Raw genomic sequence first — 20,955 nt, forward strand, 5'->3', positions numbered from 1 at the left:
TAATTCGAACGCACAAGCACTTGCGACGGTTATTTTAACATATTGCGCTCTGACAATGCTCCCAGCAGCGCACCAAATCACACAGCGGCGCCTCCAACCAGCATTGCTCTGACCCCACTATAGAGGAAAAGCTTACGATGATGATTTAATGGCATCCCCTTTGAAATGGGGTGGTGACAAATAATCACCTAGCCTGCTTGATATGCTACAACCTTTGTCCGTAAAGTTTCGAGACTGATTTATTTTCTTCTCTAGAAACGATTCCCCAAAACAAATGTTGGTGCATACGTGTAGCGCCATCTTTTTGGGCTAACCTGAGCTATTTATGTGAATTGCTGTAGCAGCCGCTAGATGGCACTACATGTAGAAAAATACGTTGTCACTAGTTGTCTGCGCATTCTATTGTAAGTGAATGTGGAGAGATAGACGTGCACCTCGAAAAGCGTGTAAACATAAAATTCTGTGTGAAGCTTGGCAAGAGAGCCACACAGACTTATGAGCTCCTTCGCGACGCTTACGGCAACGAGACATTATGGCGGGCACGAGTGTTCGAGTGGCACAAGAGGTTAGTTTCGGGGAGAACGTCGGTGGAAGACGACACAAGGCAGGGGCACCCTGCAACCTCACGGAATGAAAACAGCGTGGCTCGGATCAGGCAGATCGTACCGCAAGACCGCACCATTGCAGTCCGCATGCTATCGGATGCTCTCGACATTGGTAAGACAACATGCCACCAAATTTTGCGTGAGAACTTGGGGATACTAAAGCTGAATGCCAGACTTGTGCCGCACTCCCTCACACAGGACCACAAGGACGCGCAGGCATCAGTGAGCGCTGATTTGCTCTCCGAGGCAGAGAAGGATGCTGCATTTGTCGACAGCATCACTGCTTAAGACGAAACATGGCGTTTTCAATACGATCCTCAAACAAACAGACAAAGTGTCGAATAGCGGTCCACAAGCTCTCTGGCGTCGAGAAAGATGCGGCGACAGAAGACCAAAACAAAGACGATGCTGCTAGTTTTTTTCGATGCCAGAGGTGTCATACACCACGAGTTTGTCCCCACAAGGGCAGACGGTGAATCAGGAGTTTTATATCAGCGTGCTCCAACACATGCGTGATGCACTGCGACGGTGTCACCCTGACTTATGGGCACCTGGACAATGGAGCCTTCTCCACGATAACGCAAGGCCACACACGCTCTCAGCGTGACAAAATTTCTCGCCAAGCACAGCATTACTGTACTTCCCCATCCTCCATACTCGCCTGACCTCTCCTCATGCGATTTTTTCCCGTTTCCTCATGTGAAGAGAGCCCTAAAAGGTCAATGGATGGGGAGCGTGGACACCATTCAAGACGCCACGACAAAGGAGCTGACAGCCCTGCCAAAAGAAGCGTTTTCCAACAGTTTCCTAGACCTGAAGAAACGTTGGAAGCTGTGTATAGATTGTAAGGAAGACTATTTCAAACGGATGCTGCACAAATGATTTCAATGTTAAACGCTTTTTTTTTGTTAATGGACTCAGTCTCGGAACTTTACGGACAAAGGTTGTATACATGTTTTTTACCTAGCATCCTTGTATACATTTCATTTATCATTTTTTCCAGCTAACCTTTTACTGTATGTAATATGACAGGGAGTAATTATGTGCAGTAAGGAGGGGGAAATTCTCTATATCACAACTGTCTGCTCGACCGCTGCTGAACAACGTAGAAATTAACATGAGTCAGCCCTCCTTTCTGTTTTACAAGGCAAGAACTCTAATCAATTCTGATGAAGGTTTAGCTTCTGAATGAATGAACCAGTTTAGGCCACACAGAAATCAGGCCTTGCAAAAAAAAAGCTCACAGGGACAGGACTGCCCAAAGTCATCATGATGTTCCGTTAAAGTCCAAAAACGATAACATTGTCGCCATGCGCTGTATGCTCAATCTCGCGTGCACAAGGAAATAAAGCGCACAGTCTTCCAGTCTTCCATTGCGCAGAAAGCACCAGGGAGAGAGGAGGGGGCGTTCTACTCCGGCGGCTGCTGCATAAGGCGCGGCCGCACGGGTCCTATCTTGAAAGCAATCCGAGATGGGGACAAAGTGCGTCAAGTGCCTATAGGTTTGTGTGCACTGTTTTCGCTGCTTAGTTCACGTTAAAGCGAGAGGCAGCACGAAGGTCAATTCGTTCGCTGCTGCCGCCACGCTTTCTCACTTCCGCGTTTTGACAGCGAGTTTCCGCAGTCACTGAGTGAGATGTGTTTCTGTTTACCTGTGTACATGTGACACCATGCTTGTTAATTTAGTTAGTAAGCGAATGTTTGCGAGTTTATACGGCCGATAAAATTGCTATTCTTACTTAGTATAGCTGTATACTAATTTATCGCAAGTGATGCTTTGCTTTGCTTTTCGGGCGAAACTGCGACCTTTTTTTCCAAGTCTGCCATTAGCCCTTCATGATAGGTCAAAATTGCTCGGACCTCTCCCATGTGGACATAAAATCAGATTGGAATTGTTTTACGTTATACCGGCCTTGGGGACAGAGACGCCCGCCTGCTGAACCCGCTGCCGCCTGCCTAATATTTAGTTCGCTCGCAGTGCCCTCAGCCTACTTCTTGTACTGTGCCTCAGCTAAGGAGCACTGCGCCGCTTGGCCCAATCAGCCCTATTCTAACTACAGCCTCCTTGGCCATTATTACAGCAGTGGCAACAGCCGGGAATGGCCGCACGCGCTCCGGCCACTTGCCGGAAGCACCAAAAAGTCCAGTGTGTTAAGCACGAAAATTACGAGAAAATGTGCGGGAGGCACTGTCATGAGGTGTGCAGAATGTGAACGGCTGCACTCTTTTTCATAAACCGACTCGGCTTGCTGTTCGTAGCCACTGCCGATACCGTTCTGGCGCAGCGTAGCGCAATTTCGGTTCAATTTTCTGTGTTTGGCGCAATTGGCGCAGGAATCCCACCCGTGAGCTCACGAAAGCGAGATTAAAATGTCATTTATGGGAATGAAAAGTGTAAACACCAACAAGCCTAAGAAACAACGAAAAACTGAATAAATTAACACACCATACCAATGGCGAGATTAAACTTGCTTATAATAAGTGAAATTTACAAAAATGCATCAAACTTCTCATAATGAATATGCCTCGCAACAAGTGTCAAATGCATAACATATTTTTGACTGGTTTCGAGAAAATGAAACATGTCTCTTATTCGAGAGCAGTAGAATATGTTCCTTTCACTGTGTGGCGTACACAGTAGAGTGTTTTAGTTTAGCGTTTTTACGCTCCGCTTGCGCATGCGCCCTCCGCTTAGCCGCAAGCGGACTAGCAGAGCGAGAAACACGGTCCGCTTACAAGCTGTCTAAGTGGAGCGTGGAGCGTCGCTGTCGTATTTCGCTAGCGAGGGTCATCGATGCACGCACCCTCTCGCACGCGTGCATCGAGGCACCTTACATTGAGGCACTAGTCGTGTGAGCGCAAATAACTTGTGTAGTACACATCCAACTCGTTATTTAAGGAAATAAAGTGAACAGCACAGCTAACAAAAACGTCGCCAGCACATTGGCGTCAGAAAGGATTGGATTCGGAATGCAACCTCGCTGGCTAACACGTGGCATTAGTCGACGCTTCATTTTTCGCTCGATAAAATGGACCGGTAACGCATTACAAGCTGCCGTCTAGATACTTCATGAACGATTAAGTTATATATATTCGTCTTACTTTGCAAAAGTGACAAAACGTTTTTTTATTTTGTTTCACTACGCTGAATTTGGCCAGAGGGCGCTGCAACTACGGAAGGAATCCGCTATGTTAAATGCACAACTAAAACGTGTAAATCGCCCGCTGCTCCGCTGTGGCTTAGCGGGGAAGCTCGGAGCGGACCGTAAAGATGCTCAACTAAAACACTCTAGTGAAAGGAGTTCCTTATAGAAAGGGCAAGGAGAAAGACTGAGCCAGTGAAAGGAGTTCCTTATAAAAAGGAAAAGGAGAAAGACTGAGCCTTGCACCGAGCGGAAGTTTTGAAGAAAGTTTTTTCCCTGTTTTCTAACATTGTTGCCCGACACTACATTGGTACAAAAACAAATGCACACATACTGTTGTGCAACGCTTACGAACACTATTAATGCTATTAACGATTAACAGGACAAATGGGTTGATATTGCTACACGCGGGCGCCATCACTCGAGAAAAGAAGAGGAAGAACGAGCTGGGCTCGCGCTGTGAACCTAACCGGTCAGCGCTGCAACCGCTGTTGTAAATACAACCTGTAAATAGTTGCCCGTCTTACTGACTCGTTCTTCGCGTAACAATATAATATAAAGACAGCTTACAGAAGTACCCTTTACAGATGTGGGGATGTGTGACTCGCGCGTCCCCCGATGTTTTCCCCGCATGGCTTCACGACGCCGGCGGTCGGTGTGGTTGCAGCGTATTGCAAGAGATGGCGTGGGTGTTGTGCTGATAACACCACCTAGTGGCGGGGTTACTTGGATGCAAAAGGGAGAAGGCTGCTCCTCTTTTTCGTAGGGTCGGCGAGCAGTGTGGCCGCTTTGCACGTGCACTGACCCGCTTCGCGGGACCGTCCTGAGAAGGCTTAGCAGCACGGCACCAGAATGGACGAACACGGACCGTTCTCGTGACCATACACGTAAACAAATAGGCGTTGGTGTCTAGCCTGTTCGCCCGCTATTCGGTCGCAGTAAGTCGGACTTCCTCGATTTGTCGCACGCCCATCGGCATAGTAATTCGGCTAGCAGGCATTAGTGCATGGAAGGTGCAATAATGCCCTTTTAATTGTTTGCACTACTGTGTTGTCGTTTCTTTGTCCCAAGAGCATGTGTGAGACCCCGCACAGCATTTCATCACGAAGCAAGCTTTCTTTCAATCAAACATGTTCAGCTACTTAAACAAGCCATCAAGTCAATTCAGCAACTTGTTGCACATGCAAGCGTGCAGCGGCTTCAGGCTGATTTTGCACTTACCCTTTGGACACACCAGCTCTGTCAAGTATGATCTTTGCATTAGTCACCACTCCGTAGTGTGAGAAGAGCTCATGGAGTTCAGATTCTGTGGTCTGAAAGTGAAATAGCAAAAGTAGCAGTTACAGCTGATGTAAAGTACACATTAGCCAAATATACCCCCCCCCCCCCCCAGCCCCACTCAGAGCAAACTCTCGCCTCTATTAAGCAGTTTTCATCATTATTCAGATACTGCATCAGGCCTATGCTGAGCTGCCTGCTTAAAATGGCCAACTGCATACCTGCCAACGCGAGAACATTAAAGTTAGTAAAAATACTCCATGCACAACACCAAGAATCAGAGAGGGGAGGAGGAGACAGCACGCATTTGCATGAGCAAATACATTTTGTGGGATAGTTATGGAAATGCGTGCTTTACTTGATTTACATTTAGATGCAGCACATAAGGAACAGCAAAGTTTAAAAAAAATTAATTCTGGGACGTATTGTGTGCCAAAACCGCGGATTCGCTTATGAGGGATGCCGCAGTCGGGGACTCCAGATTAATGTTGACAACCTGGAGTTTAACATGCACTCAATGCACATGACAGGCACTTCTGCATTCCGCCCCCATCGAAATGTGGCCGCCGTGGCCACGATTGAACACACGATCACGTAAACTTGGAACAGAAGAGACCGACAAGCAACATGCTATTTTTGCATCAGACTATGCTGTTGTCAATTTCACCTGCTTGAAGAACTTGCCTGAACGAACTTTCTCAAAGCAAGTACCCCTCCGGTGCCCTTTCACCATCATAACACATCCAAGGGCATGGCTGCAGACTGACGAGCGAAACAATGTCTGAGTCCTGTTTACAGTACGAAATAACTGCTCACATTCAGCACAACAGAGCGAAATTGACAGGCTCGCTGGCATTGTCAGTGCGATACTGTGGAACATCAGCAATCCATTTACACTTTGAACATTTACTACGCATGCCTACTGGATATGCTGCATCTTGATTCATTCAATAATCCCACCAAAATGAGTTCACAAGGTGACGAACTCAAGTTCAACTGAAGGAATGGGCCCAATTTGTAAAGATTACAGAAATTTTTGGAGAGCCAGCCGAAATACAATTAAGAGAACAATTCGCGAGAATGACCACTAATGTAGGCCTAAATACAGAGAGGAAGCCCTATTTGATAGCAAACACAAAATTTGTCTGAAAAGCACATTTGGTTCATGCGGGAAAGAAGGTAACTAGATCGTTCTTGGCTAATTCAATTCCCAAGGGCACTATCTCACACGCTAGCCCATCCAGCATAAAGCTTGTGCAGCTTGGCAGCTTCTACTTCAAACAATACTATGAGGAGTGAAGGCTGATGAAGTGAAGAAAAAGTATGCAGATCCGGCACACCTGTTCGAATCCATGTAAAGCGAAGCTTTAGTGAAGCGGTTCATGAAATGCTATACCACTAGCAGCAATGCGTACAATTCATCCTGTACAGCTTCTAATCTTGTGTGATGTTTATCCACAACAAAGGTAACAGCCTAATTAAGCCATTACAGCCCAAATGAAACAAGACAAACAACAGAAGACCAGACACGATGGGCTCCAAGTAGTGCCTTCGGTGTCCGGTCGTCTGTTTCTTGTGGCTTCTTTCATTTGCACTGCAGTGGCTTCATCAAGTTTTCAACCAACTAGCCGAAGGACAAGTTATTTTGAAAGGTAACAACCTTAATGTAATGCAATTTACGTTTATGCACTACTACACAACTTACAACCTATGCCAAAATTTAAGCACCAAATCAGGCGGACGTACAGTGCGAGACGACGAAATGACGATGGAAGCACCACGACAGCATGACGGCAGCAGCATGAACACAACGGTATGACGACGACTATATGAAGACAACAATGTAGCCATAATGACAATGGCATGATGACAATGGAATGATGACATCAGCGTGACAATGAGATGCCAACAATGGAATATTCAAATACAACAGAATGTTGACAACAGAGCTACGAATGACTGTATGATGACGACGTGACGACAATGAAATGAAGATGAAGGGACCTTGTCAGTATGACCACAGATGTACGACGACAACGAAGGCATGATTTTGGCTGCGTGATGACTGTATAACAATGGAATGACCACAATGGCACAATGTCGGCGTAGTGATGATGATGACAGAATGATGACTGTGTGACAATAGAGTTATGATCACAACGAAATGACAACACAGTGACAACCAACAGAGTGAAGACAGCAGAACGATCACGACGACATGGAATGTAGGAATGATCCCAACAGAATGGTTTCGATGAAATGACGACAGGCCTACGGCATGCCTGTGTCAAAGCTGATGTCCGCACTTACGTACGCGCCCTGGGCCACCTCCATTTGCACTACATCCAGACACTATGTGCGATATCAGTCAATCGAACAACACCTTCAAATATATCCACAAATATATCCATCGAGATACTGAGCGACCCAGCAGACAGGCATGCGAGACTTGGGAGGGTATGCAACGAAAGCTCTCTAAAAAAAGCAAGTATGCCGCACCACTGCGGCATTATGTTACATGCAATGCTGGCGAGATGTGGCAAGGACAGGGATAGCCAGGTAAACCTGTGATCACTGAGTAGATGCTGATTAAAAGGTTCCCGAAATGATTTTTGTCGTAACGAAAAATACTGCAAGGGCACAAGAGAAAGTTATAACTGAGTGGGTTTATGAGGCAGCGGGCCCTGTGGGCAAGCGGAGACATCACTACACATGTGCGAAACGCTGTGGCAGCCAGCGTGTTTATGGAGTGGGCCACTCGCTCGCTTGTCTCCTCTCCCCACCTTCAAATATATCCACAAATATATCCATCGAGATACTGAGCGACCCAGCAGATAGGCATGCGAGACTTGGGAGGGTATGCAACGAAAGCTCTCTAAAAAAAGCAAGTATGCCGCACCACTGCGGCATTATGTTACATGCAATGCTGGCGAGATGTGGCAAGGACAGGGATAGCCAGGTAAACCTGTGATCACTGAGTAGATGCTGATTAAAAGGTTCAAAATAATTTTTGTCGTAACGAAAAATACTGAAAGGGCACAAGACAAAGTTATAACTGAGCGGGTTTATGAGGCAGCGGGCCCTGTGGGCGAGCGGAGACATCACTACACATGTGCGAAACACTGTGGAAGCCAGCGTGTTTATGGAGTGGGCCACTCGCTCGCTTGTCTCCTCTCCCAGTGGAGCGCGCACAGCGGAGCAGCGTTTTCACAAAACAAACATGGCAACCACCACTAGCATGAGCAGCAGTGTCACGTCGTTGGCGTTGTCTTCAAATGCGGTGCTGGCTCGCCTGCAGGCAAAAAAGTCTCAGAGGTGGTTCACTACCAAAGATGACCTCTGTATCCTGCGAGAGGTTGCAGCAACGAGGCCGTTTGGCAGCGATTTGAAATGGATCACCGCAATTGAGAACTTGAAGTGAGCACTTAGCCGCGAGCTGACGCTTTGTAGTCTAAAGGACTGCATAGACCCCCCCGCCTTAATTGGATATCATATCCGATACCATATAATTAAACCAAAGAAGTGTTTTTACTTAATACTTGTAGTCTAATAAAAGCAGGCTTGGCTTATATTCTTTTCACAGTAACTACAACCTTGTTCCACTGGTGGTGAAGCAAAGTGACCACTCGACTGACAGCAACTACGACCTTGTTCGACAGGTAGCACAGCAAAGCACTCCGCTCAACTGAACAAGAGATCGCTGAGCTAAAGCTCTTCCTTTCATGCGGCGCTCCGTTGCAGTCTCCGCTCGTACCGCTGGCACGTAAACCCACTTAGCTATAACTCTTTAACATATATCATAGAATGTTTTCTTACAAGAATTTTATGTCAACGCAAATGGGTAAACATTACCCTCCCCTCAAATTGCAGGGTACCCCCACGGCTTTATTTTTGAGCGGCCATGGCTACGTTCAAATCCTCCGGAAGAATGTCATGCAGCGACGCAAGTGTTGTTTACTTCTGGTTGATTTGAACCACATGTTCCCACGCCTCTTTCAACTACTTTTCTCGTTACTGTGATGAAGAGGGATCCAAAACGAATTTTACATGCAGCGGTTGCCTTTTCTGCAATGTGCAGTCACTGTAATTTACTCCCTGTACACATCTGCAGTGTTAAGAGATGAGCACAGTACCGCTCTGGTACAATTTGTTTCTGTTGCCAAAGAAGACATCACTGCATTTATGTTGACGTGAGAACCCCTCCACATCCGAACAGCTGCAGTCACCACAGTAGTACTGTTAACCTTTTTTGCATTTTTTCTCCCCCTTTGCTTTGCACTGATAAGTTGCCTGGCCAATTCTACTCCTTTAAATGGTAGTTTGGATCTAATCTAGAAACCAGTATGTGCTACCCGCATTGCTGTTAAGCCTGTGCAGACCCCCCCAATGACAGGCTAGGGGCAAGCTTATGGTTATGAAAACAAGCGGCATGGCATAATATTCTATGGGACACTGAATTCCAATGGCCAAATGCTGCAAAGAATAGCAAAGGGACTAACCTATCCTAAATACAGTCAGAAACTAGTCTCTAATACAGAAAGTGTTGTAACAGCAAAATAGAATTGGCTGTTGCCAGTGCGATTCCAAAGAAATTAATGGATCACACTAACACCCATTTTTGTTTCACCTATTAGGGCTGCATCGTTTGACGAATACTCACATTTGCAGAGATTCCCCCAACAAATATGCGCTTGGGTACCATGGTGCCGTACCGTGGTGCATTCAGGGCAGCTGGGGATGGGGAATGTGAGCCCTCTGTGCTGTTTGTGGACTAGAGAATATGTAAAGACAAGATTAGACAAGGCTACAAGCTAACCACACATCTAAAAAAAGTTTCCGGGAAACAAAAAAAAATATGAGTCATTGCATACTTTCAATGGTAGTGGACTGTGACACAGTTGGTTACTCGATTCATTTGCCCTTAGCAATTGTTCCAAGATCATTTCCCTTTGTTAATGCATTACAGCAATAGACACTAAGAAAAACTGCATAACACAAACAACAACAAAGTTGTCAAACAGACATAAGTGAATTGCATGTCAAATGTGTAATACACCTCTTTTTGCATACACACTGATTACATTGAACAATGCTAATGCTTTACAAGGACGGAATGCTAAGAGAGTTGGTAATCCATAATGAAAAATGCCACAACACAAAGGACCAAGAAAAATGCACAACACAAGTGCAGAGGGGCACATTCGGTTTTTGACATTCGGACGTGTTTCTTGCATGTCACAGACACATAACACGAGATGCCACCCATCCAGCAGGGTGACAGGTTGGAAAATACAAAAAAGAGCCCGAAAAAACTAGTAATGTGATTGAGATGCTGGGCAAGTTGATATTGCATAGAAAATAGCGTGGCACTCAAGGGACCAAGAAAGCTGGATGACAAGTGCAAGTGGACAAGATTGACAAGCCAAGATGCGGTTCTTGCATGACACACACACACACAGTGTAATGCATATGCTCGGCATTGTCAAAATGCATCAAACTACTGTAATCACATAACATACTCAACCATGGAATTATCAGCAAAAGTTGGCCTAGCTCGTCACTGGTATGGTGGAACATCCCAAAAGCAGCAATAAATGGATGGGACAAGTAACACAAGTAGCTGAGATTGGCAATGGACATCAAGCGATTTCACATGAAAAGGGTGTCCACACTGCCTTTTCTCGCAGCTTTTATTCAATGCTTGAGCACTGCCACACTTGGTCACTTTGCAAGTGAAACAGGCTGATGTCCAGCACTCATCCCATCTATTTGTGTTCTTTGCTCCATCGAATAGTGCTGCTAATATGTTCCACCATTCATGCAAGTGACTTCTGCATACGAGACTCTGAAATTTAATACGATGAACAAACCATCTGATACAGTAGTGTTTCACCAGCCTTTAGACAAGATTTACTGTTACGTGGCTGAATGGCATGTTCAATTTTTCATGTGTTACTCGTTTGTTGCAGCCTTATACTACAACCATATCTGCATTAATGTTGCCATTTTCCCAACTCCTGACTTGGTACACACAGATCAATGAAAGAGTAAACAAAGAATGTAAATATACTATCCATACTTTTAGGTGATATGTTTTTGGGTAATCACTTTATCAAAAACATGAAGCCTTAATTCAGTTAAACAATACTTTTTAAACGAATGCAATACTAACGCGCTAAACCGCTAATCAAATCAGTGCCGACAAATTTAGGAGTTCGCAATACTTTCTCCGAATCTCTTCGGAAGCACTTTTTGGCATCTCACATTTTTGGCCCTGCGTTATTGCACGTGACTACAAAGAAATTTTAAAGAAAGAATGAGAAAGGCTGGTGTTTGGCTCAATGTAACCACTGTCAGTAATGCCAATTTAGCGGGAAGATAGACAAGCAACTAGTGCAATACGTAGAAATAAACGCTAACCTTGAGTGTAGATAAAGGCACGGCATAATGACGTAAAATTGCAACTAACTTACACCAATCGAGGACACATTATGATGCGAGCTTTACGATAACAGGCCAGTTGCCAATCTGAGTATACTATAAAGAGAACGTGATCCTTTTTAATTATAAGCTCGTATGCATCACTACCATGCAAGTCAACCTACCACTGCATGCATCTTTAGCAAAACAAAGGCCGCATACAAACAAATGGGCGGACCGGCGGCACAATCTTTCAGAACAAAGGGCAGCAGGTGTCGATAAGTACCTGCCCCATAATAACTCAACGCTACGTTTTCAAGGATCAACGCTGATTGTTCTCTAAGAAATGCTAAGAACATGCACTTTCGAGACCATCAAACGAAACTTGACACGCACTGCTAAAGTTTCCGTGCACAAAACTTCGCCATACAACTGGTTAAGTAGTAGCAAGCTGTAGCCTAACTAGAGAAAAGGTAGTACAATGCTTGCCTGCCGAGCCATGTTTATGAAACCAAGCCTTCAAACTCTTTAGCGCGTATGAAAATTACCCGAGTCGTACCATTAAACACGCCGAACAGCCGCCAGCTACAAAAGCTAAAAATCGGACGGCCAAACTTTTCTTCTTCTTTTCCGCGACCTAGGGACAACGCCTCCCCGTATTTTCCCTACATCATTTAGACACCTGTGGCGCTCAATCCGAAACCCCAATATGTTGAGCACCGTACGGGTACCGAGACTAGCGACAGGCCGTTGATATTTTCGCGCGAAGCGACCCTCGATGTTAAGAATAATGCCGATATGCACGCACACGCACACACACACACACAAAATCAAGCATGTAGTACATCTACTGGTCTGCCCTAGCTGACACTACCTGGCACTACTAACTCGCACCTCAACAAAGGGCTCACAACTGCGTAGCAAGCCCGCCGAGCGCGGGGCCCGCGAGAATACTGCCCAAATTAGGCTTACACAATTGATGCGTACGTTCGCAGCGGTTAGCAAAATGACAACCAAGTGTAAAACCATACGTTTCACTTGTAATCTATTAAGCAAGTAATTGCTGTACCATCGCATCAGCCAAAATCAATCAGTGGAATCCCAGAACTCGGACTGGCAGCATACGCGTTGTCGCAAGACTGAAGTAACAACTGCAACAACAGCGCGCGCAATACTTTCGTGTCCTAGTACCTACTGACACCATAGCCACCATAGCCACTACAGGCTGCCCTAGGTGAGCACCCCAGGCCCCAGCAAAGCGACAGCACAAGCGGCTCTCCCCGGCGGTCTATTTATACTGTGCTTCCCAGACAAGAATAGGCGCCACAGAGCCACGGTTGCATTTAGCCTTCGAGCGCGGAAGTACTATTTACTCACCATGGCGTTACTGCTGCTATGATCTTTGGTTGCGCTCTTCAAAACTTCTGCCTCACCTCCTACAACCGCCCCGGTGAAGCTAGCACACAGGCACCCGCCAAAACCTCCAGGATCTGCAGCGCGCCTGCGCTATCCCCGCGCTGCCTGCGACACCGGTGTGCGCAGCGCCGTTAAAAACGTTCGGCTGGTGCGCTGTCGAGGTTGATCACGCCGGGGATGAAAAGCGCGCGATGACGGCTAGCAAACAACACTGAGAGAAAAAAAAAGAGCCTCCAATTTGAAAAAGCGAGAGGACGGTTTGACAGTTCAGGCAAAAAAAAAAAAAAAAAAAAAATTATTCCAGCAGTTCAAAAGTTCAAACACAAGTCCGATCATAGGCCGATCGAAAACTCTTCCAAAGCCGTAGCCTAGTACAGAAAACGAAACTACAATCTCCGTTATTTTAACGCGTCCTGTAGCGTAGGTGGTGCAAAACAGCTAAAACTATTTTTTTTATTATTATGGAATACAGAGGCACGGGGTGGTTTAAATGTATTAAAACAATACTTGAAGAAAGGTGCATTACTTGAAAAATCCCAGCTCACTGCGCGTTTCAACACTAGTTCTGCCGAAATCGCCATCACCGAGACGTCATACGCTAACTACGCGTCATTACGCAAAGCGCGCTGTATAATCGTATAACCCTTAAATACTGGTAAATAAGCATGTTTCGACCACTGTGGCTCTGACATGCTATGAATTCTGGGGTTTACGTGCCAGAACTACGATCTGGTTCTGACATTACCAACAACCGTCGAATTTGGCGGTTGCGCAGCTGAACACACATACACGTGTAAAATTACAATCAAGAAATTTGACGTCTGCGTGGCATTCCAAAACCATTTGAATTTTGGAATAGTTGAACTTAGACTAGCATCAAATAGGAAGTGAGGTGCAGTTGGTGATAGTGAAAACAAATTTGCAACTTTCATGTAGGTCATATGATTGACACTATTTTACTTGTTAATTTAACATCTGTGTGATGTGCTTCACTTATAACTATATGAAGTCAACAGGCAACAAAGTCGAGGAATGCATAGGGGTAAATTGCATTTTAGCTGAAATGTAGATTAATTATGATTGAGGGTAAATTTGTGATAAGATTCACAGGCATATTGGCGTTACTGGAGCGAAGATAAGTTCGGCACGGTAACACCACAGGCGTAGGTAAGCATATTCTTAATAGAAAACGATGGAATTACGAATGAGAGAAAACTTGCTGCCCATGGGAGCCACACCTATGAACTTCTCATGACAAATTGCTGCTGCACAATGATCAAGTTCTTTTCTGATCGGCACTGTTTGAGAATATGTTTTTAGGAGTTCATAAACTATTGTGGCTTGTCAGTTAAGAATTGTTCCTTACCATTATTTTAGTTTTGCAATGAAGATGTAGCCTTACCTTCATTACATTTGTTACTCATACTTACTTGTTTAATACCAAGAATAAGGTGTCCTGTATGCGTACAACCATTCTGACAGGCACAAGTGGGTAATGCCTTTCATGGGCCGAAGGACATCTTAATGATTAATGAACATTCCCTCAATGCAAGAGTGTAGTTTTATCTAATAACTCACATCACACACAGTGTGTGAAGAAAAAACAAGAACAGCAGCCCTTCTCTTTTTGCTTGAACGTCACTGTGCTGCAAGTGGATGATTTAGAACAGACAATTAACGTGCAGGTACTAATAGAAATTTACTTGGCACAAATTTCATTAGTTTCGATGAAAAAGAATACAGCATCTTCGTGCTGTCTCCATGTGCATCGTGATTGATAGGTCAGAATATACCTCATGAACTCAATGACATGGCACACAGGCATCATTATCAAACGTATTTATAACATGGCGCCAAGTGATGTTGAAAGTTTGATGTCATCAGCATTTTTTTTTCTTTTTCTTTTTTTTTTACAGTGGCAAGATGCAAACATTTACGACAAACTCCAATGCTGTCTTGATGAAAAAGGTAGCGTCCATGCTTTATGCAGTGTGATGTAAAAAGCCCCCAAAAATAATTCCCAAACACATATACACAAGATGAAATGCAGGTAAGGCAGAAATCGAACACCTACATCTGCAACACAAAAACATTCAAAGCATCGCAGCAACTGAGTTGATGACGAGTGCTGTCGGCTCTTTGGCAATTGAGTCCTGTGGACATGAACACTGACTGCTGCAGCGACTGTACCTATCAGCCGGCAATGAAAACCAGCCGCAGCAATGATTCGAAATGGAATTTCCAACAGCTCTCAATTCCTGTCATCAGAACACAATCACATATCTGAAAGTTACGAACAAAGAGGCTCTGTCCAACAAGACAGCAATTAGCAGTCACAAAAGTCAAGCAAGCAATGTGAACAAAAAGTAGCCGACCCATTACAGCTCATTCTTTTATCTACATAGTATGATGAACAGGTAAAGAGAACCTGCTTATCTCCAAACATTCTTTCGGATATTAGGAAGTATCCAGTTTGCACAGGCAGCAGAATTCATTTTGCAACAAAAAAAATTTACTTGTTCTTACTATCCTTGCCAACCCTACCACCACCGCCTTTTTTTTTTTTTTTTCAACTCTGTGATTTACAACAGGCACTCTTAGCCCACCAAAAGTACCCATTACTGTACAATTCCAGCCTCACAAACAAAACTACAAATCCGAATGAACATGTATCAACAGAGAGAGAAAAAGAAAGAAAGCATCCAAAACAAGCAATAAGCTTTTCCTACACGCATTTCACAAAGCTTTACACATGTGTAATGTTGCTTAAGATGCACATTGCCCTTTTGCACCTCCTCATTTTCCCTGTGTAGCCAAAAAAAGCGTGCAGCACTACACATCCTTATGTTTCCTTGAAATGAAGAGTTCACTGTACATGTCAATTACGATGTCATTAGAAAAATAAGGAAGCAGTATTGAGGGGAGGATGACGGTGAGAAATCAAATTGAATCACCGACAGGGCATGGTCAGTGGCAGTGACATCACGCTCGCACTCAGTATGTACACAATGATTCGAGAATGAGAAAAAAAAAAAAAAAAGAACTGCCACAACATGTCCCTGTAGGGCACACTAGTGTACAAAGAGCATCATCGTCCAAGCACGCCTTTTCCCTGTCTCATGATGGGTCCATTATTTCCTCAGGTTCATCCTTGACTTCTGCCACCTGAATGGCTGCGGTGGCTGCAGAGTCTGAGCTGGTGGCGACAGTAGTTACTGGGTGATGCAACTGTGCAGCGGATGATGTTGCCGTTGAAAATATCCCCTTGACAGCGACATTGGTTGGCTGAGCCATAGTGACCACAACCACTTTGGTCAGCGAGGCCGTTGAGGTGACCGCCTTAGTCTGGAGTGTGTTGCCTTGGGGTGTTGGTGCTGCCGTCACAATCTTCACGAGGGTTGGCGTAGAGGCGACTGTGCTAGTGCTGACGCTGCTGTTGTTGACAACACCCGTGGCAGCATTGGCAAGCGGGCTTGCTGGCGCTGCCAGACGTGGAGGGTTGGATGTAACAATTACGTACTTCTGCGGCGCTCCCGGCAGCGATGCTGTGGGAACCCGAGGTGCGGGAACTAGTGAAGATGCACGTGGCGCAGCTTGGAGAAGGCGAGAAGGCTGAAAAAGAAAAAAATAATAATAATAAATAAAATAAAGTGACACTGATGCCCTTTTACAGTCATAATAGCATGCAGTTAAGCCCATACAGATAATGACATGGAATTCAACAAACATTTTATACTACCCTTATATGTGGCAGACACTTTAGTTGTCAGCCTTCACTTGATGTACTGTAAGCATTTGTTAAAACCAGTTATCAGCATTTTTTTTCAGGCATCAACTATGCCGCCAGCATTCTCTCAGGGATCAACCATGCCACAAAAAATTATTCAACATTCTCTGTTTCTTGGTTTATGAAAACTAACACTATATGTCCGAGCTGACACATTCTGCCATCATGAGCTGCACACAGCTGTGTATGTAGGCAGAGAACTGCCAGTGAATGCTGCAATTTCTTAACAGATCTCAGTAGCTCAATATATTCGAATACAAAAATTACTAAGAAGTTCCAATGCAAGTACAAAATTTAGCAATGTGGCTAGTCACTGTGCAAGCATTCCGTTAATAACAAGTTAAATACTAATGCTTTTATGCTCCACTGTAGGTGATTCTAGATAGAAAAGATGCCATCTATCATAAGGGGTGATATTTACTTGCGATAGCAAGTTATACAGTAGAACCCCGTTGATATGTTTTCAAGGGACCGCGAAAAAAAAGATGTAACAGCCAGGAATACGTAACTGTGAGGAAGGCCACCAATCGTCACAGCTACGTCAGAAACAGCTCTGCATGGCTGCCAGTACAGTTATTAGACGCCTCAGCGCTCGTACTGTGACCGAGGGCAGTGCTTGTGCACGTGTATGTATAATTAAGGGACATGTGCAATGTGTTGCGACAGTAGCCCCTTTCAGCTCTCTTGACTGGAATATTTTGCGTACGTTTCGCTGCATAACATGGCTCCATTGCGGCGCTGACTTAAGAGAAACAGCTCAAAAATAACTGTAACGCTGCATTTGGTAGATCTGGCCCAGTGTGCGTGGTTCCCGGTAGGCTTTAACTGATGCACGCTTCGCTTTGGGTACTTCGCTTACTGCAATGCACTGGTCACTAGTTGCAACGTACAAGCTGGCTGCGCGGATGCACTGCTAAATTTAGGTGACCACCACGTTCAAACATTAAGTAAGATGCAGGAACATTACAGATTGGCAACATATCAAGGGGAACATAATACATGCAAGTCAATGAGATTTAGGTATGGACCGCGAAAACGCAACGTAGCTGATGGGAAAATGCAGAAGCAAGGAACTTATCAACAGGGTTCCACTGTTCTTATAGTTTGCCCTGGTTTTGTATGAAGCTGCTTGTGTGCCATGCGACTGATCATGCAAAAATAAAAATGAAAAAATCTGCAGTTGCGCATTGAAATCTTGGTAGGCAACAAAGGAAATTTGCCAAGTGCATGCTAGAAGGCACCACAATACTGCGTCACACCAAATCCAGAGAATTCATCAAAGACATAGTTTCTGCACGTCGCCAGTGCAAGTTTGACACTGTGCACCTGAAGTGACAATCGATGAGCAAGAGCACATATGTCAGTGGCACCAGGTGCAAGTGAGACCTTGAGTTCGAAAGCCCTTATGTCAGTCATAGATCCATGCAAAGTGCAAAGAGCCTTTCTCTTCTCGTGACGGTGGTGTGCACTCACCGTCGAGAACGCCCATGAACGCTGTATTCAAGACGCGGCCACAGAGCAGACAAGAAACCAATACAAAGCGAATGCCCACGTTAGAAAGTTTGTTTTTGTGTGTTTTAATCATGGGAGACCTTATATCGAGAGTACAGCTGACAATAAAGTAAAAAATAAAAGAATAAAGGCATAATTCTGGCTCGCAGACAAGGGCGCTGGACTGCTCTCAAGATGAAAAAAAAAAGGGGGGGGAGATGACTTGAAGCAATTGCCGCATAGCAGGTTCGAAATGAAGAGGAAGGTCCAACCTATGGGTCCAACCTCCGGCTTTTTGGTCTTAAAATAAAATAGCGTGCTCGGAAATCTTTGAGTTCATTTTTCTCAGCTGGCACTGTTTGGCAGAACAAAACCTTTAGGAAAACTATCCTTTCCAAACTGCTTCGCCAAAACCTGCTTTCAAAGTAGTTGTTGGGCTGAAATTGAGAACAAGATGTTGAGAACAAGATGAGGTCCTTTTTATATTTCTAAACTTTTACTACCACAAAAACATTATTACATATCTGACATATAATGACAACAAGAAAAATTGTAGTTAGCCTCAAAGCGATGACACTGTTACAGAAATGTAACAAAAAACATGCGAAATGCCTTATCCTGCACTATACCCACCCTAGAAGGAAGGTATCTAACAAAAACTATCAGTGTGTCTTCTTAATTTTTGAATGATAGTTTTCCTAAGGTGACATGTCTAACTGGTCCGTATGACAGTCATAACTTCTTTTCTATTTGATCTGTAATAATAAAATTTATAATATATACTTAAAACAAGAGGATACATAAACCTGTAAATTTTTATAAATATTCGTGTAACAGTCTAAAAGTTAATTATCATCCCTGCAATTATCAGCCCTCAAACGCTTTTCAAGCCACCGTTTTTCGGTCATGGGTTGTGTAGATTGATGGTTGGAGAGATAAATGCAACAAAAATGGCAGCGATAGGGGTGCGCAGTTTCAAGTTATTCAGCCGAGAAATTTAAAAATACAAGAAATAAAATGCATGCCCTTAACCCAAATTTTTAACAGTTTTCTGTTCTCATTGCTCTCACCCACTGACATAACCCTTCCTTGGCAATGGTAAGAGCTAGAAGTGCCTATGTGGCGGAAGTTAGCACTCCATGGTTGCCTACATGTTCAGTGTTCACGAATTCCGGTTACTCCGGTGTGCTGATGACGTTGGTTCAGCAACCTGGGGCCTGCGTAACGTCTCTTTTTTCAGCACAGCACCGTGAACAACAAAAAGGGTGTGGAAACAACGATGCACCGAGGTGAGAAACCTGCACCACGAGAACAATGTACAAAACGAGGTAGCAAGGTGGGAAGGCGGCTTTTGTGCGCAGAGGCCAGAGGTATGCCACCATACCAGAGGTGAAAGAACAGCCAGCACCCCTACCTAGTTTGGTGGTCGTAGCAGCTTTTTTTACAGCCCAAACCAAAATAAAATCAATTTATTATGTTTTTGCTGCAATGTAGTGGTTATCGCCAACTTAGTTTTATAAAATCACGGAGCAGCAAGTTGTGACGTCAACGATGGTACTGGCGAGCGCCACTGGGCGATGATGCGGTCGGCAGCAATGTAGTGATTTGCTTTGCGTGATTAAAACATTAAATTTTTCGATATCTTTGCGTTCACCTATGCTAGCAGCTTCTCCAACCATCAGTTTACTCAACCTTCAACAGAAAAATGGTGGCTGAAAAAGTGTTTGAGGGCTCCTTTAACCCTTTCAGGGTCAATGACGTACATGTACGTCATCGCTTGTACATTTAAAAAGCGCACCTCTTTCGATCATTTCTTTCGCTTGGCATGTGCTGCCACTCGACTGGCACACGTGGAATTTTTTTACTTGCGCCGATGCCTCTCCAGATTTTTTTTTCTTGCCATTTTTTTTTATGGCAACAACGCGTTGGCTATCGCTCGCGCGCATGCGCGCGGCGGCAGGTTTTGGTTTTCTCCCGCGGCTCCCGCTTGTTGCACGCGCTAGACTGATCGCTATGTGGTTTCTAATCTCTCAAAGTGTGACCGCTTGTTACTCGATCGTTTATCGCTCACCGCGGCGCGATTACACCTGTTCCCGGGCAGGCGCGTATATACACAAACGATGCTGCCGTTTTTGCGTTTCCTTTTTTGGAGACCACCAACGCTCTATCGCACCTTGTTGGTGATAAGACGAAGGCTTCTGACTTGTTTCAGTTTCCGGACGTGCACACAACCATTTTTCAGTGCGCTTACCTTCTTATTCATGAATAAACATTGTGTATTTTACAACACAAATGATTTTTTCGTCACTTTACGGTCACTCTAAAAAAATTACGACCATTTTTTTTTTTCGAAATAGGTTCTTTAGAAGAATTTAAATCAGCAATAAAAAAAAATAGCCCCTGGGGGGTCGTATTTGGCAAAAAAATTTGATCGACCCTCAAAGGGTTAAATGAGCAAGAACAAACCAGGTGAAGAGCCGGGATACGCTGGCACGTGAATTGCTGAAAGCATATCACATAAAAACGGTGATGCTTGTACCAGTGTCCCCTTGGTCCCATTGCACAATAACGAATACCAATTTTTAGATTCTCTATGGTGATGTTTGGTCTTGATGGCATGTCTTGTTGGCCCCTCCAGAGATAAGTTTTTTTTTTTTTTTACACGTGTAGTGCCCTTGATAGGTTTGCGCATGCCAATCCTGTTTGTATAAAATAGGCGTGTTTCTGTGCAATACATTCAATTGCAAGTTGTCGTTCTTTCCATCCCTTCTTCGTTCCTCTTAGTTGTCCTTGTACCAGTAACCACATTTCAAGC

The 20,955-nt window shown here is 44.5% G+C and overlaps 2 protein-coding genes across 5 annotated transcripts in view; both read right to left on the reverse strand.

Moving 5' to 3' along the window:
* LOC119442769 (protein boule-like) overlaps nt 1-13,065 on the reverse strand; it is a 43,805-nt gene extending 30,740 nt beyond the window's left edge. For 2 of the 4 annotated variants that reach the window (XM_049662382.1, XM_037707787.2), the window contains exons 1-3: nt 12,824-13,064; nt 9,687-9,797; nt 4,970-5,061 (exon numbers count right to left, since the gene is read on the reverse strand). In XM_049662382.1, the coding sequence (XP_049518339.1) occupies nt 4,970-5,061; nt 9,687-9,797; nt 12,824-12,826 (206 nt within the window). In that variant the 5' untranslated portion in view covers nt 12,827-13,064. Of the gene's footprint in view, nt 1-4,969; nt 5,062-9,686; nt 9,798-12,005; nt 12,113-12,823 lie in introns of those variants that run through there. The other 2 variants (XM_049662381.1, XM_049662380.1) reach the window with 2 other exon arrangements.
* A 1,479-nt stretch (nt 13,066-14,544) lies between these two features.
* Nucleotides 14,545-20,955, reverse strand: part of LOC119442767 (transcription initiation factor TFIID subunit 6) — a 39,019-nt gene continuing 32,608 nt past the window's right edge. The window contains exon 12 of the mRNA XM_037707783.2: nt 14,545-16,474. Within this exon, the coding sequence (XP_037563711.1) occupies nt 15,980-16,474 (495 nt within the window). The 3' untranslated portion in view covers nt 14,545-15,979. The remainder of the gene's footprint in view (nt 16,475-20,955) is intronic.

This window comes from Dermacentor silvarum, chromosome 2, assembly GCF_013339745.2.
Source record: "Dermacentor silvarum isolate Dsil-2018 chromosome 2, BIME_Dsil_1.4, whole genome shotgun sequence".
NCBI lineage: Eukaryota > Metazoa > Arthropoda > Arachnida > Ixodida > Ixodidae > Dermacentor > Dermacentor silvarum.